Source organism: Ictalurus punctatus, chromosome 6, assembly GCF_001660625.3.
Source record: "Ictalurus punctatus breed USDA103 chromosome 6, Coco_2.0, whole genome shotgun sequence".
Classification (NCBI taxonomy): domain Eukaryota; kingdom Metazoa; phylum Chordata; class Actinopteri; order Siluriformes; family Ictaluridae; genus Ictalurus; species Ictalurus punctatus.
Window position 1 is genome coordinate 28,722,538 of NC_030421.2, and position 15,951 is coordinate 28,738,488.

General features: G+C 37.6%; 1 protein-coding gene across 4 annotated transcripts; it reads left to right on the forward strand.

The window, feature by feature from the left end:
* The first annotated feature begins 7,068 nt into the window (after nt 1-7,068).
* LOC108266460 (spermine oxidase) lies at nt 7,069-15,607 on the forward strand. 4 transcript variants are annotated; one of them, XM_047155899.2, is made up of 5 exons: nt 7,069-7,252; nt 10,128-10,210; nt 10,365-11,530; nt 11,636-11,819; nt 14,623-15,607. In XM_047155899.2, exons 3-5 carry the CDS (start codon nt 10,377-10,379, stop codon nt 14,740-14,742), a joined length of 1,458 nt encoding a protein of 485 aa, XP_047011855.1. In that variant the 5' UTR covers nt 7,069-7,252; nt 10,128-10,210; nt 10,365-10,376; the 3' UTR covers nt 14,743-15,607. The 4 variants fall into 4 exon arrangements, with proteins under 4 accessions (XP_047011855.1, XP_017325298.1, XP_017325299.1 ...); XM_017469809.3 differs by having other exon boundaries at nt 10,128-11,530; XM_017469810.3 differs by lacking the exon at nt 7,069-7,252 and having other exon boundaries at nt 9,438-10,210.
* The last annotated feature ends 344 nt before the right edge of the window (nt 15,608-15,951 follow it).

The following is a 15,951-nucleotide window of genomic DNA, read 5'->3' on the forward strand; positions in this document are numbered from 1 at the left end:
TTGGGGAAAAAAAGGCAGTAAAGTGCTCATTGATTCTGTGCATTTATCTGACTCATTAGGTAACAGGTTAATGCTTTGGTTTTGGATTTGCAATCATCAGTAGAGCTGGTCTAAATGCATGGCTTTTCTAAAAAGAGTAATTAAAAAAAAAAAAAAAAATCAGAAGGTATACAGAATGAAATTATTATTAAAAGATTTGCTGCTATGCCACTCATTTATTTATCATCCATTTGATGCTATCTTTATATGGTTCTCTCTTGATGTGTTATGGTCGGTTATTTCTTTTTGGATTATCTTGTTTGTTTACAGTTACGCTGAATGACGTGGGATCAAGAGGATAAAATTTGTGTCAGAGAATGCTGAATTGTCTGTGATGTTCATCATTTCACTTAAAAATTTCAGTTTTAAATAATTTACAACAAATCACAGCAAATGAATAATTTAAATAAAAAGATTTATTTAAATATGTGTTTGCTGGTTTCTTAGTGTTTTGAAGATGCATAAATATGAGATTGTACTTAATGGGCAGTTTTTACCTGGGTTTTGGGCTAGGGGGTCCTAGGCTTGCCATATTTATTTGAAAAAGTTGGTCTGATGCTGAATGTCAGTTGTATCCAAAGCATCTCTGACTGGATGGACCGTTATTGCTTTTTCACATTTCTTACAATTACTAACATATTTAAGAACACCAAAACCATATGTATTTCTTATATTATGAATGAAATCCGGAAATCCAAGATGGCAGCACGTCAAGCATGTCAAATATTTTGTCTGTGAAGTGTTCGGTGTTACAGTGAGGGGAAAAAAGTATTTGATCCCCTGCTGATTTTGTACGTTTGCCCACTGACAAAGAAATGATCATTATATAATTTTAATGGTAGATTTATTTGAACAGTGAGAGACAGAATAACAACAAAAAAATCCAGAAAAACGCATGTCAAAAATGTTATAAATTGATTTGCATTTTAATGACGGAAATATGTATTTGACCCCTCTGCAAAACATGACTTCGTACTTGGTGGCAAAACCCTTGTTGGCAATCACAGAGGTCGGACGTTTCTTGTAGTTGGCCACCATGTTTGCGCACATCTCAGGAGGGATTTTGTCCCACTCCTCTTTGCAGATCTTCTCCAAGTCATTAAGGTTTCGAGGCTGACGTTTGGCAACCCAAACCTTCAGCTCCCTCCACAGATTTTCTATGGGATTAAGGTCTGGAGACTGGCTAGGCCACTCCAGGACCTTAATGTGCTTCTTCTTGAGCCACTCCTTTGTTGCCTTGGCCGTGTGTTTTGGGTCACTGTCATGCTGGAATACTCATCCATGACCCATTTTCAATGCCCTGGCTGAGGGAAGGAGGTTCTCACCCAAGATTTGACGGTACATGGCCCCGTCCATCGTCCCTTTGATGCGGTGAAGTTGTCCCGTCCCCTTAGCAGAAAAACACCCCCAAAGCATAATGTTTCCACCTCCATGTTTGACGGTGGGGATGGTGTTCTTGGTGTCATAGGCAGCATTCCTCCTCCTCCTGTTGAGTTGAGTTGATGCCAAAGAGCTCCATTTTTGTCTCATCTGACCACAACACTTTCACCCAGTTGTCCTCTGAATCATTCAGATGTTCATTGGCAAACTTCAGACGGGCATGTATATGTGCTTTCTTGAGCAGGGGGACCTTGCGGACGCAGCAGGTTTTCAGTCCTTCACGGCGTAGTGTGTTACCAATTGTTTTCTTGGTGACTATGGTCCCAGCTGCCTTGAGATCATTGACAAGATCCTCCCGTGTAGTTCTGGCCTGATTCCTCACTGTTCTCATGATCACTGCAACTCCACGAGGTGAGATCTTGCATGGAGCCCCAGGCCGAGGGAGATTGACAGTTCTTTTGTGTTTCTTCCATTTGCAAATAATCGCACCAACTGTTGTCACCTTCTCACCAAGCTGCTTGGCAATGGTCTTGTAGCCCATTCCAGACGTGTGTAGGTCTACAATCTTGTCCCTGACATCCTTGGAGAGCTCTTTGGTCTTAGCCATGGTGGAGAGTTTGGAATCTGATTGATTGATTGCTTCTTTCGTGCACTTTCTTCTTTCGTGCACCTGATGTCTAAACTTTTCTACACTGAAATTATTTTGATGGGGGATCTTAACTGGTGTTGGTTAAAACCAGCCTCTGAGAATTTTAAAATGTATTGGGATTCTATGAATATTACCCAGCTCATTAATTCACCCACCCACCCAAATATTAGATGTCCAGAAAAATCTACTCTAACTGATTTGATATTGACTAATGTGGCATATAAGTTCTCTGCTGTTGATGTGTTCTGTAATGATTCAAGTAACCATTGTGCTGAAATGCTAAGGTCCCTATGACAAAACGGTGTTTTATTCACACGAGAAATGTAAAGAGTTTTAATGAGCAGGGGTTATTTATTTATTTATTTATTTATTTATTAGATGAATTATTTTATTTTAACTGGAACAGGATTGAGCTTATTCCTGTTGTGAAAACTGCCTGGAATTTTTTTCAGGATAGCTTCTTACAGATTATGGGCAAACATTCCCCTTTACGCAAGTTCTGAGTTAAAGGCTGCGATGATCCATGGTTCTCTTCTGAGCTGTCTTGTCTTATTCAAGAGTGAAATCTGGCCTGGGCTAAGGCAAGGAAATCATGTTCTAATACTCACTGGCTTCTCTTTAGGTAGCTTCGAAATAAGTGTGTTTTTCTTCTCAGGAAGACTAAGTCTGAAATTTTTGGTCTATCATTACAAAAATGAATGAATGACCCCAGAAAGTTTGGAAGGCTATTAAGTCTATTTCAGGCAATACCATTGCCAATACATTACCAGCATGTTAATGAAAGACTTAGTTGCTGTATATGACAAAACCGAAATGCTGAATTGTCTTAATAAGCACTTCATATCTTCTGGTAAGTTATTTGATGAAATTTTTTTCTGTCTATGTGCAACTGTGGATAGCACAATTACAGCAGACATGAAGGTGTTAAATGATATTACAGATGCTCTTGATAAAAAAAAAAAAAAACTGCACTGTTTCACTTTTTATTGATCTGTCAAAGGCCTTTGATACAGTTGACCATGCAATCCTGAAGCAGAGACTGCTGAGTATAGTGCTATGTTTGAAACCACTCCCTATCTCCTATATCGTGCACAATATCGGGTATCGGCCGCTTTGTAGGGGTGTCTGAATTCTGAGTGAACAATTTAATTCCCTACATTCGTTCACTCATTTATACCCACAATGCACTCTGATTTCGAGTGTACATCCGATGTACACTTGCCAACGCATATTTCCCATACTCCAACGTGAGACGGGGATAGAACGCAAAAGAAAAATAAACATGACAGATGGTAACTTGATTGACACAGTATTTATTTACAGACACTTAGTGTGTGATTTAACTTAACTTTTAAATTACCAACTGTACACATCAAATGATAATTTGGTGGATTGTTCACATATATTAGTTAACATATTCACAATACAGTATTCACATACGTATTAGAAAATATATATAGTTGCATTTGTTTCTTACAGGAGTTGAAAGGATCTATTCATCAGTTATTTAGTTAACAGCTGGATGTATTTTGTCTATTGTCATCTTACCGATAAATGGCATCGTCAAGCTAACAAAGCATGCCTTAAAGTTGTTGCTCTCTCTGAAATATGCCTTTTTCTTCTCCTCAGGAAGAAGAAGTTTTTGCCAAAAACCAAAACTAGCAAGACGAAGTACATTTTTTACGGCAGGTTTACCTCAGGAGTCAGCTTGACGACACTGACAGGAAACTCAGCTAAAATGAAACCCGGCGAAAATAGTTATTTTCTACTTTTTTATAATAAACAAATAAAATAAATGCGACACAGTAGTGATTTTATTCTCTTTTTCTTTATTTTTAAATACAATAAATATATTTATTAAATATACTAAAGAAGCCTAATAGTAAATAAACATGACAAGCAGTTTTTGTTCCCTTTATCAACTAATACAATAAACGTGACAAATGAATATAATAAAATTAATGAACAAATGAACATAATGTCCAAGACAGAGTGCTCTCTGACGCATAGTCAACATACGAATTTGCTCACTCGTTTTCCTCCACTTCTTCCCCATATAGTGGACTCAAATGTCATTTGCTATATAGGGAATATACGATATATATGTGGTGAATGAGTGAACAAGTGAGCAGTTTCAGACACAGCATAGGTCTTTCTGAACATGCAGTTGTTTGGTTTGTAAACTATCTGTCTGATAGAACACAGTGCACTCAGTTTGAGGGGCTTTCATCTGAGAAAATGGTTGTCTGTAATGGTGTGCCTCAAGGCTCTGTAATCGGTCCCATCTTATTTACATTTTATATAAACAATTTTGATGATAAAAATTTGTTAAATGCAAATATTCATTTTTATGCTGATGACACCATTATTTATTGCTGTGCTTCGTCTCTGGTAAAAGCTTTTGAGGAATTGCAAACTGCTTTTAATTCTGATCAAATTTTCCTGTCTCAGTTGAAGCTTGTACTTAACACTGACAAAACCAAACTAATGGTATTTTCTAAAGCAAAGGCCCCAGAAGCTTTCACCAATTACTACTTTTCAGGGTGATGCAATTGATTCTGTTACGTCATATAAATATCTTGGGATTTTTAGTTGATGATAGTGTTTCTTTTCAACCCCATATTCAAAAAACTGAAGCTGAAACTGGGATTTTATTTCAGAAAAAGTTTTTCTTTTGAGGCTAAAAGGAGGCTGGTGTTAGCCACCTTTTTGCCAATGCTAGACTATGGTGATATTTTTTATATGAATATTTCTGACTAGTGTTTGAAATCAATTGACACCCCATACCATGGAACACTGAGATTTATTCTAAACGGCAAAACTGTTACTCATCATTGCACTTTATATGAAAGGGTTGGCTGGCCTTCACTAGGCAAAGTAGGCTCAGTCACTGGCAGTTTTTTTTTTTTAATCTATAAAGCCATTCTGGGGTTTCTCCCATCTTGTGCATTTTTATTATTTTTAAATGTAGCTGGTATTCACTTTGGTCACAGGACCTTATTTTACTAACTATCCCTAATGCTTGAACTAATCTTGGCAAAAGGGCTTTTATGTACTCTGCTCCATCGGCTTGGAATGCCTTAAAAGGTAGCATGAAAATGGAAAAACTTGTCTCACTAAGTGTTTTTAAGTCATTGATGAAAGCTTTTGAGACTTTCCTGGTTAAATAAAGGTTAAATAAAATTATATAAATAAAATATTACTTCTCTCAACCATATAGAGAAAATAAAAATGATGATATAAGCTTCTAATACATTATAATATAAACTTCTGTTTACATAATGCATTGTGCAAAAGCTGTGAAAAAGGCTATAAGGTTAAACCTCATATTTTTATATTATATTATTGCTGATAAAATGCCACGGTTACTGACAATTGGTAATATATACTTTCTATCTGAATGTCTATTTCAGATAGTCCTAATGAATGTTTGAGATAATGAATCAATGTATGGCTGTGAATTTTTTAAAATACATTTAGCAGTCATATTATAGTAATTAATTATCCTTAATATTATTAACCGGGTTTGCTACAGGAGGACTTTTGATGTCAACTTCAGGAAATGCTCTTGAGAAAATATCAATTTATTTATGTCACACTTCCTGTTTGCACTGCACAACATATTAATTGATCTCCATGCCACGCCAATGCTGATACAGAGTTCAAGATTTCCGTCCAAGTTTAATATCACGGGTATATTGACATCATTCTGACTATATGTTTTATGACTTTTGTCCACACTATAAGAGACACATAAGGTTTGTTTTTTAGCCTGACTTTCTGTAGCCAGGTGGCGGTGCTTTGTCGATGACTTACTAAATGCATGCCAAACACATGCTCCTGCCAAGAGGCCAACCTATGCATCTTTTCAAACTGCCATCCATGCTGCATCACAGGACAGCATAACACAAGTGTTATCTTCCCTCTTCTGCATAAACGAGCTCACAGATAGCCACGATTAACTTGTGTCCCTCTGATTGACAGGAAAAATTTCTGTGCAGTGGAATCAGTCATTGGTAATTTGGGACAACGTAAGGCAGAATTCTAGCGTTGCTAATAAATATACATTTATTCTTCTACTGTTGTTATCTCAGTCAAAGAGGAAGATACCAGACGAACGGTTGATGGAATTTATATGGCGTTTCACTACTGTGACTGTGAACAAGGTTCTCTGATTCCAGTCCTGGAGGGATCGACCTCCCTATGTAGAGTTGGGGTACTCGATGGGGTACTGAATTTTATGATTTTTTAAATAACTTTTATAACTTTTACAAAACTGTATAATGGACAGGTATGGAACATTACTGTAAATTATAATATTACAAAACATTATTACAAAAATATGACACCAATATTCAAAACATTATAAATTATCAAAAATATTTCTGAACACTATAACTACTTTTTTGCAAAAAAAAAAACAGCTAAAGAGGTCTGAAAAGTCACTAAGTCTGCACTGACAGCTAGTAAAAAGACAGGCTAAGTTCCACCTCTCCCCAGCAAAAAGAAAATGCAGAGGGAGAGGGAATGCGGGGTTTTTCATTTATGCACATTCTATCTAAAAAGCAATAAAATACACTGAGCACTCAAATGATGCCCTGTGTGTGCTTTTTTCTCGAAAACAATTTGCACCCCCCTTCAGATCTCCCCGTGCCCCCTGGGTTGAGAACCACCACACTAGACCACCAGTTTGGTTGCAGCAAACTATTTTGGTACTATTCAAAGGTTTGTGTTCCAATCAGAGACTGCTACATGTTTTTATGAGCTGAGCAAACAGTTTACATTATTACATCATTAAAATCAGCTTAATTTGTGTCAATAATCAGTTTGATTGTAGCATACCTCGAGGCTTCATATCCTCGCCAAGGGCTTATCGCATGCAGTCCCTGGACTAACTTGCATCATCTTCATGTGCATGCAGTCATACGTCACCAGACTAATTTGCATCATCTTCATGGAAATTTAGACCACGATGGAAACACAGACAACAAAAGTCTGGAGGAGCCAAATAGTCCCTTGAAAAAAGTTCCTTGGATTTATTTTTCCTCGCTGTTTACAAGAACTTCCCCTGATTATGGTGAATGATGTTAATCGTATTGTGAGGCAGTCAGCTGTTACACATAACGGTAAGAAGGAGAAGGGCTTCAAATGATATATTTCGAGTTACATCAACAACTTTTGAGGGTGAGTATTCTCATGCTATGTCCGACTAGTGAATCTAGCTAAGTCGCCATTTCAGACAGATAGACAGATAGATAGATAGATAGATAGATAGATTTTTTGATTTTTTGTTTTTGTACTTTTCTTTAATTACTTTTCATAACTTTTATGATTTTTTTAAATAACTTTTATGACTTTTATAAAACTATATAACGGACAGGTATGGAAAATGAATGATCAAAAATGTTTCTGAACACTATAACTACTTTGAACGAGAGAACTGGTTTGTAAAAACGTGGACTATTTTACATGTAAAACATGTTGCATTACATTCGTCTTGCGTTCTAAAAACATTCGCATGTAAATGATGTAAATTGGGACGAAGGGCGCATCTCGTTATCCATGACATTGTTAAATCTCTGGCTGGTTAGAACTCTTCCTGTATTTCAGGGTATAATTCGCAAAGGAATTGAACATAAACTAGCCCTGTATGCTGACGACTTACTACTTTATGTTACAGATCCAATTGAGATAATACGCGTAGTAAATGACTTTGGGAAATTTTCAGGGTATAAACTGAACCTACAAAAGAGTGAATGCTTACCCATAAACCAATCTGGCCAAAAGATAAAACAGAGTGAAATACCTTTTCATTTGGAGGATTCAAAATTCAAATATCTCGGAGTTAATGTTACCCATTCCTATTCTGCATTAATGGCGGCGAGTTTTACACCCTTAATTTCATACATGAAGTCAGCCTTTCAAAGATGGGCAGCTCTACCATTATCCCCTCTTGGTAGAATAAACATGGTAAAAATGAACATTCTTCCAAAATTCCTCCACCTTTTTCAATCCATCCCTTTGTTTTTACCCAAATCTTTCTTCAAGAATATAAACCAATTAATCTCCTCTTTCATATGGGCAGGAAAACCTCCCAGGGTTTCCAAATTTCCACTTAAAAAGAGTCGACTAAATGGTGACCTCTCATTGCCCAATTTCATGTATTATTATTGGGAGGCTAATATTCAGAAACTGGTGCTCGGGGTGCAGGCCCCCTCTCTTCCATGGTGCCACTTAGAAGCAAAGTCTTGTATTTCAACCTCCCTCCCTGCTATGGTGTTCTCCTCCCTTCCTCTAGCCCTTTCATAATACATGGATAATCCAATAGTATGTACCTCTCTAAAAATTTTCTATCAGTTTCGCCGTCATTTTAAATCTATCTCGGCCTCAACCATGGCACCAACATGTAATAACCACCTCTTTCCCCCCTCCTTTATAGATTCCACATTCTCTTTGTGGGAAAAGAAGGGTCTGAAATGCTTTGAGGATCTTTTCATTAATAATGTGTTTGCAAACTTTTCTGAGTTGTCCTCATCATTCAGTCTGCCTCTATCTCACCTATTTCGTTTCTTTCAAATTAGGCATTGTGTCTCCTCCCTATTTGCTGGTTTTCCCTCCTTACCTACAAATTCTGCATGGGAAGAGGTGTTCAAGCTGAATCCTCATAAGGGTGGCATTATCTCACAGATATATGCAACGATCTGGTCACAGGACAATTTTTAAAATATCAAAACCATTAGTTCTTGGGAAGAGGAATTGGGCCTGAAGCTTGAGGATGATTACTGAGGCAGAGAGTTCGATAATATACGTACCACCACATCCTGTGCTAGACTTAGTTTCACACAATTTAAAGTGGTCCACAGAGCTCACCTCTCTAGGAGTAAACTATCTAAAATATATCCCAATGTTCCTGACATGTGTGAAAAATGCAACACTCTGTCCCAAACTGCAGAACTTTTGGAACTCTTTCTTTGAAACTATGTCCGACGTTCTTAAAATCAAATTGCCATCTTTGGTGTTTCATCTCAGCGTCAGCCTCTGAACCATAAACAAGCTAGTATTGTGGCCTTTGCATCGTTGCTTGCTCAGCGCAGAATATTGTTGTCTTGGACCTCTCCACAACCCCCCTCTATAGCAATCTGGCTTAAAGACTTAATGTTCTTTTTAAAACTTGAAAAAATCAAGTACAACATCAGAGGCAAGGGTGACTCATTTTGGGGAAAATGTCAACAATTTATTACCTACTTCAATGGTGTATGCACCCTGGAGGTGGATTGAGGAAAGGTAGACGGTAAACACTAATCATCTTACCTTTTTTTTTTGTGTGTGTGTGTGTGTGTGTGTGTGTGTGTGTGTGTGTGTGTGTGTGTGTGTGTTTCTTTGAATGTTTGTTTGTTATTGTTTTTTTTGTTTCCCCCTTTCTTTTGGTTTTGGCTGTGGTTGTTTTGTTGGGGTTGTTGGGTGTGGTGTTATAATGTGTAAAATGCAAATATCCAATAAAAATTCTATGATCCAAAAAAAAAAAAAAAAAATCTCTGGCTTGTGAGAGTTCAGGTGAGAATGCAAGTGAGAGCGTAGGTGAGAGTGCAGCAGGAAAGCAAGACCTCGCTTGCAGGACAGTACTGGCGACATTTAGAAAGTTCCTAAGATTTGTCCAAAAAGTCGCTAGATTTGTCACTATGCGCTTTTATTTGCTAAAAAAAAAAAAAAAGTCGCTAAAGGGGTGTGAAAAGTCGCTAAACTGGCAACACAGGTCTGCACTGACAGCGAGATAAAAGGCAGGCTAAACTCCGCCTCTCCCCAGCAAAAAGAAAATGCAGGTTCTTTTTTCTTTCCTTTAGTGAAAAGCAATAAAATACACCTAGTACCCAATTTATGCCCCATCTGCTTTTTTTTCTTGAAAACAATTTGCACCCCCCCCCGATCTCTCCGCCCCCCTGGTGAACCACTGCACTAGATGACTCATGTTGACTTAAGCCTTAAGGTGTGGACTCTTATCACGTGACCTTGCTGCCCCCATAGTATTTAGCAAAGGTGAGTTTCTCTTCTTGTTAAACAGGTTTTAACTCAGCGCAAGAGCACAAAGTCAGTTAACACGCTGCGAAACCAGAACACCTCTACTGCTGAATAAAACAACTGGATGTGAGTAATATTTTTTAGTTCGGAATTCTTTCATATATTAATCCCCCTGCATTGCAAAGATAAACAAACAAACAAACAAACAAACAAACAAAAAACAAAACAAACAACAACATAACAGATCTATATTAATCACCAGTCTGATTATTTCTTCAAGGCATTCTCAGTCATGTCCAGAGATGCCAAGATTGTGGTGGTGGGTGCAGGATTTGCAGGTTTGGCTGCAGCAGCCTCTTTGGTCCAGGCTGGATTTCAGAATGTCAAGATCCTTGAGGCTAAAGAGCGAGTAGGAGGAAGAGTTTGCACTACTAAACCATTTACAGAGAACATTATTGAACTTGGTGCTAACTGGATCCATGGACAGAATGGGAATCCCCTCTACAAGTTAGCAAAAAAACATAAACTGCTAGCTGAAGAAGGTTTGATGGATGACTCGGAGAGTTCTCGAGACTACTTTTTTAAGGAGGGTGGAGCACACTTGCCAGATGAACTTGCTGATGAGGTCACCTCTCGATTTGACAAACTCATCTCCAAGGCATTTGATGAAAAATTGCCACAAAAGTACAGAGCCCTTACTTTGGGAGATTACCTTGATGCGTCCTTTGCTGAATCTGCTTTAGCATCTTCAGAAGATGGATCAAGAATTTTTGAATGGTGCAAGAGAAATGAATGCACAGACGAAGCTACATCTTCTCTATATGAAGTGTCTGCATCTCAGGCTAGTGAATATATTGCACCTGATGGGGAGTTCCATAATACCCTGGGTCCTGGGGGTTATCAAGCAATTTTAGATCTTATTCTGAAAGGTCTACCTTCAGGAACTATTCTGAGCAATAAAGCAGTGAAGAGCATTGAGTGGGACTCCCAGGGGAACAAGGACAAAGAAGAGAAGCATCCTGTAAGAGTGATCTGTGAAAATGATCAGATCATTCAAGCTGACCATGTGATTGTGACTGTATCTCTGGGGGTTTTAAAACAACAAGCAAGAACCATGTTTGAACCTGACCTACCAAAATCAAAGCTGGATGCTATTGAGAGACTCGGCTTCGGTACGGTGGACAAGATCTTCCTGTGTTTCAGTGAGCGATTTTGGCCAGAAGACTGTGAAGGAATCCAACTTGTTTGGGACGAGGGACCTGAAGATAAGGCAGTCTATAGCAGTCAAGACGAAGAAGATGACTGGGAAGAGACATGGTTTAAAAAGATTTCAGGCTTTGACGCTGTGGCCCGTCACCCTACAGTGCTCTGCGGCTGGATCACAGGCAGAGAGGCTCTTCATATGGAGACCCTGCAGGACAGTGAGGTTGGAGATATCTGTGTAAGGTAGTCTACAGTATCATGCTGTCCCATAAATACTTGTCTTATTTTGTTATTTCTGTAAAGTTTTGAAAAAAGATCTGAAAACTATGCTTTTTTTGTGTTTGAAAGATTACTCAGGTCTTTCACTGACTGGCCTGTTCCTGATGTGTCGAAAGTTCTGGTCACTAAGTGGGGTCATGATTCTAATGTCTATGGCTCCTATACATATATTCCCAAGGAGGTGAATGGTGTGAGAGAACAAAAAGCACTAGCAACACCTCTTCCTCCTCAGGGGAAAGCTTCACACAGTAAGGTATAAAACTTACTATTAGTACTATTAGTACAATTACTATTAAAACACTTTATTAAATACAAAACTGTTTAAAATTCCATGTACTGCCAGAATCGAGTTCTGTATCTTAGAATTTTGAAGTAGAAAAATGTTTTGAAAAGAAAACAGGTTTCAGATTTTGTACACATACAGTCTGAGGTTGTAAATACACTATGTTGCCAAACGTATGTGGACACCTGATCATCATACCCATATGTGGTCATTCCCAAACCATGGGCATTAACATGGAGCTGGTCCCGCTTTTGCTATTATAATAGCTTCCACTCTTTTGGGAAGGCTTTTTACATTTGACTAAGATTGCTTGAAGAACTGCTGTGGCATCAGTAAAGTTCTGAGTAGAAAACATTCTACTTGGAAACGAAAAAGTTTATTTTCCCCTCCAAGAGACCATTATTGTAGCGTTCACAATAAAACATTTAATGTTTCCTCCGGAAGGACAAACTGAAGAACCTAACTGAAAATCGTTTTTCGTAGTAGTGTGCTCTTCTGTTGACCTTTCTACTAATCATACTCCAAAACACTTCAACATTCAAAGCAGTGTTCTGGCATATCTGAACAGAAATTCTAGTTGTAGATCAGATTAATCAGATCAGTAATCAGATTACTAATTACTTTACTTTCACATTACGTTCAAAACCTACAAAAATAAACTACAAAGTGAAACTCATAGTTCTTTCAGTAATTTTAGCAAGAGTCAATGTATGACATGATGAGGAAAAAGTGGGATTTATTATAAAACTTATCGGGTGTTGTCACTGTTTGTAGGACTACCAGACTGATAAAATATCAAACTTTTCTAACTCGGCTAGTTTGGTGTCGTTAGCCAAGTGGAGGCACAGCTAAGCTATCATTGTATGGGTTTAGCTGCTACAGTGCCATGTAAAGTACATTATCTTTCCTTGTGCTCTGTTTATATCATGTTCAGGTAAACTGGAACTCATATAGACATTTACACAGCTTGTTTTCCTGCTCAGCATCACAGGATGTTAGTGTTTCAGTTTCAACCCATTTAATGTTTAAAACAAAAAATCAGCGTATATCCACGTTTCCTCACACTGATTGTGAGCTAGCGTTTGGAAGAACTGAGAGCTGTCAGCCAATAAGACACGAGTATTTCCATGTATGTTTCCTGTAAACCTGTCTGATTGTTCGCTGAAGATATAAAATCTCAGGCGGTCTTCTTTTGCTGACATTCAGTGTTTATGTAGTGACAAACCGCACCAAGTGGAGGATTATTCAGGGCTAAAGAAAAAAGCTTCTGGGCAAAGCGTGATTTATTTTTTAAATGCATTTTACTTAATAATGTTTTCCTAACAATAAATTTGTAACCTAATTTTATTGACATCTGTAACTGTAAGCAAATTACATAAATTTAAAATGTAATGTGTTACATTACTGCATTATCAGAACAAGTAATTAAATTACAGTAATGTGTAGAGACATTTACGTTGATGGGTGGCCATACAGAGTGATCATTCTGTAATAACTTTCTTTTGTCTCTATACATAAAGAGACATTTGCATCGATGGGCAAACATGTTCACCTGATTTTGTAAATGTGAGAAATAACATCTGCAGGAAGCTCCCACTTTTTGTTTCTGTCTACAGTAACTGCTAGCATCTACAAAATAAGACTACAATAAATAACGTCTATTTCATGAGCGTAAAGGTAAATGTTTTATAAAAATGTTAATGAAATGAATGAAATTTGAAAAAAAATTGAGGTTGTTCAGTTTAGTTTTATACATGTTCTCATATTTTAGTTCGGTATTTAATGGACAGACATTCCATCTTTTTCTCCTCCGTCTTTTAGATAACAACAGCAGTTGCCCCTCAGAATTCATGTTTGTAAGCGTTCTTATGGTTGTTCCGACAAACTACTTCTTCTCACACCTAATTCCTGAAGATTAATAGGACGATTACTCCTTTTAGTCGCACCCTTTCTTTCAAAGAATATTATAATGGCGAGCGCGTCAAGTTTATACTTGTGGAGAGCTTATGCTCCTCGTCCCTTTGGGGAGGTGCACCTGCAGTCGGGTGGAAGCATAAACAAGGCGTAACGCATTACACCCAAGTTTTCGTTACATGTTACACCGAACTTGTAAAGCGTTACACACAACTCATTACATGTTACACCCAACTCGTAAAGCGTTACACACAACTCGTTACATGTTACACCCAACTCATGAAGCGTTACACACAACTCGTTACATGTTACACCCAACTCATGAAGCGTTACACACAACTCGTTACATGTTACACCCAACTCGTAAAACGTTACACACAACTCGTTACATGTTACACCCAGCTCGTAAAAAGCGTTACACATAACTCGTTACATGTTACACCCAACTCGTGAAGCGAGGCACACAACTCGTTACATGTTACACCCAGCTCGTAAAAAGCGTTACACATAACTCGTTACACGTTACACCCAACTCGTGAAGCATGGCACACAACTCGTAAAGCGTTACACACAACTCGTAAAGCGTTACACACAACTTGTTACGTGTTACACCCAACTCGTAAAGCGTTACACCCAACTCGTAAAACGTTACACACAACTCGTTACGTGTTACACCCAACTCGTAAAGCGTTACACACAATTCGTTAAATGTTACATCCAACTCGTAAGCCTAACTCTGGTGGTCGGTGATCATTATCTAAGAGAATAGTAAATACTGGCACTGATAAAGAGCCAATAATTTACAACTTTCACACACATAAAAAGTGGGAGTTTTAATTCATTTATTGTGTGTTTGAAGCCTCTACAGGTGCTGTTTGCAGGTGAAGCCACTCATGAGAACTTCTACACCACCACCCATGGAGCCTATCTGTCAGGGGTCAGAGAAGCACAGAGACTCATTGACCACTACTCTCATTAAGCCATTAAGGTGTCTGTCCATTGAGAACACGATGTCTGTACTGCTTTTTGCTTTTTTTTTTTTTTAATGTTAATCCATGAAAGTTTTATGACTAATAATTTGAGAGAATAATTGTAGAAATGTATTCTTAAGAAGAATAATTGTTGGTGCTGTGTATAGTTTGTAACAATTGAAAATGTTGTAATGAAAATGCAGATGATCCATTGGTTGTGCTTAGTTTTCAAAAATGCAGTGAAAAGATATAAGAAAGATCTTGGCCAAAACAGGAAGCGTTCTAAAGGAAGTATTGTGGTGTATAAACTGACAGCCAAAATGAAACTGTATTTCACCAGATGGCGATGTTGTGCAATTCACCCTTACTTGTGATGACGCAGTATGAAAGTGAAGTTTCTAGTTGGTTAACAGCATGTAAGGTTCATAGTATGTAAGACCAGTTTTCATTAAAAATATAAAATAAACAAGACCTCAGCCAATAAGATGGGAAATCAAATAAAACAACAATCCAGTTAGTTGAACACTTAGTTACAGTGTAAGAGGTTTGGAACTAAATGTCAGGGTGGTAGATTTTCAAGAACTGGGCTGATGACTTATGAGAATAAAAAAAATGAGGGTGAGGTTACGAGGTACAGCAGTGTGCTGTTCACTAAATTCTCTTTTCTCGCAGTTAATCTCATGAAATGCTAGATGATTTATTAGTGAATATTATCAAGTGCTTTAAAGTAAATTCCTAGAGTACAGTGCTATAACATTACTATACAGTCATTATATCGGGTACTTTTTTTTTTAAAAACCTAACTTTTTCCCATAATGTTCTTTCAGACTGTCCTTATTAAACCTGCAATAAAATAATCATTATAAAATATAACAGCAAGACTCTGTTGACATCAGACATATTTTCCTGGCTTGATTGCGTTTCTTTTGCATACTATAACAAGGACATGGTACTCATGTTCATGACTTTAGCATATGTTTGCATGTGTTATTTAATTTACAAGTATAACAAAACTAGGTACACTGCTCTAAAAATAATAGAACATGTAAAGGGCCAGTATGGGGTTTTCATTCCAGCCACATTTAAGACTAATAGTCATTTAAAGTCTACCTTATGTTATAAACAAAAAGTAAATAAAATAATACAGACTGCTGGGATTATATAGCTATACACTACATGCATACACATTCAATTAATATGAGGGTATGTAACTGGAA

What these genes read in the sequence shown, in the direction of transcription:
- LOC108266460 (XM_017469809.3), top strand. Translation starts at nt 10,377, where the DNA reads ATGTCCAGAGATGCCAAGATTGTGGTGGTGGGTGCAGGATTTGCAGGT. An exon ending in GTTGGAGATATCTGTGTAAG is followed by an intron (nt 11,531 to 11,635) that starts GTAGTCTACAGT and finishes TGTGTTTGAAAG; the next exon opens with ATTACTCAGGTCTTTCACTG. An exon ending in GGAAAGCTTCACACAGTAAG is followed by an intron (nt 11,820 to 14,622) that starts GTATAAAACTTA and finishes GTGTGTTTGAAG; the next exon opens with CCTCTACAGGTGCTGTTTGC.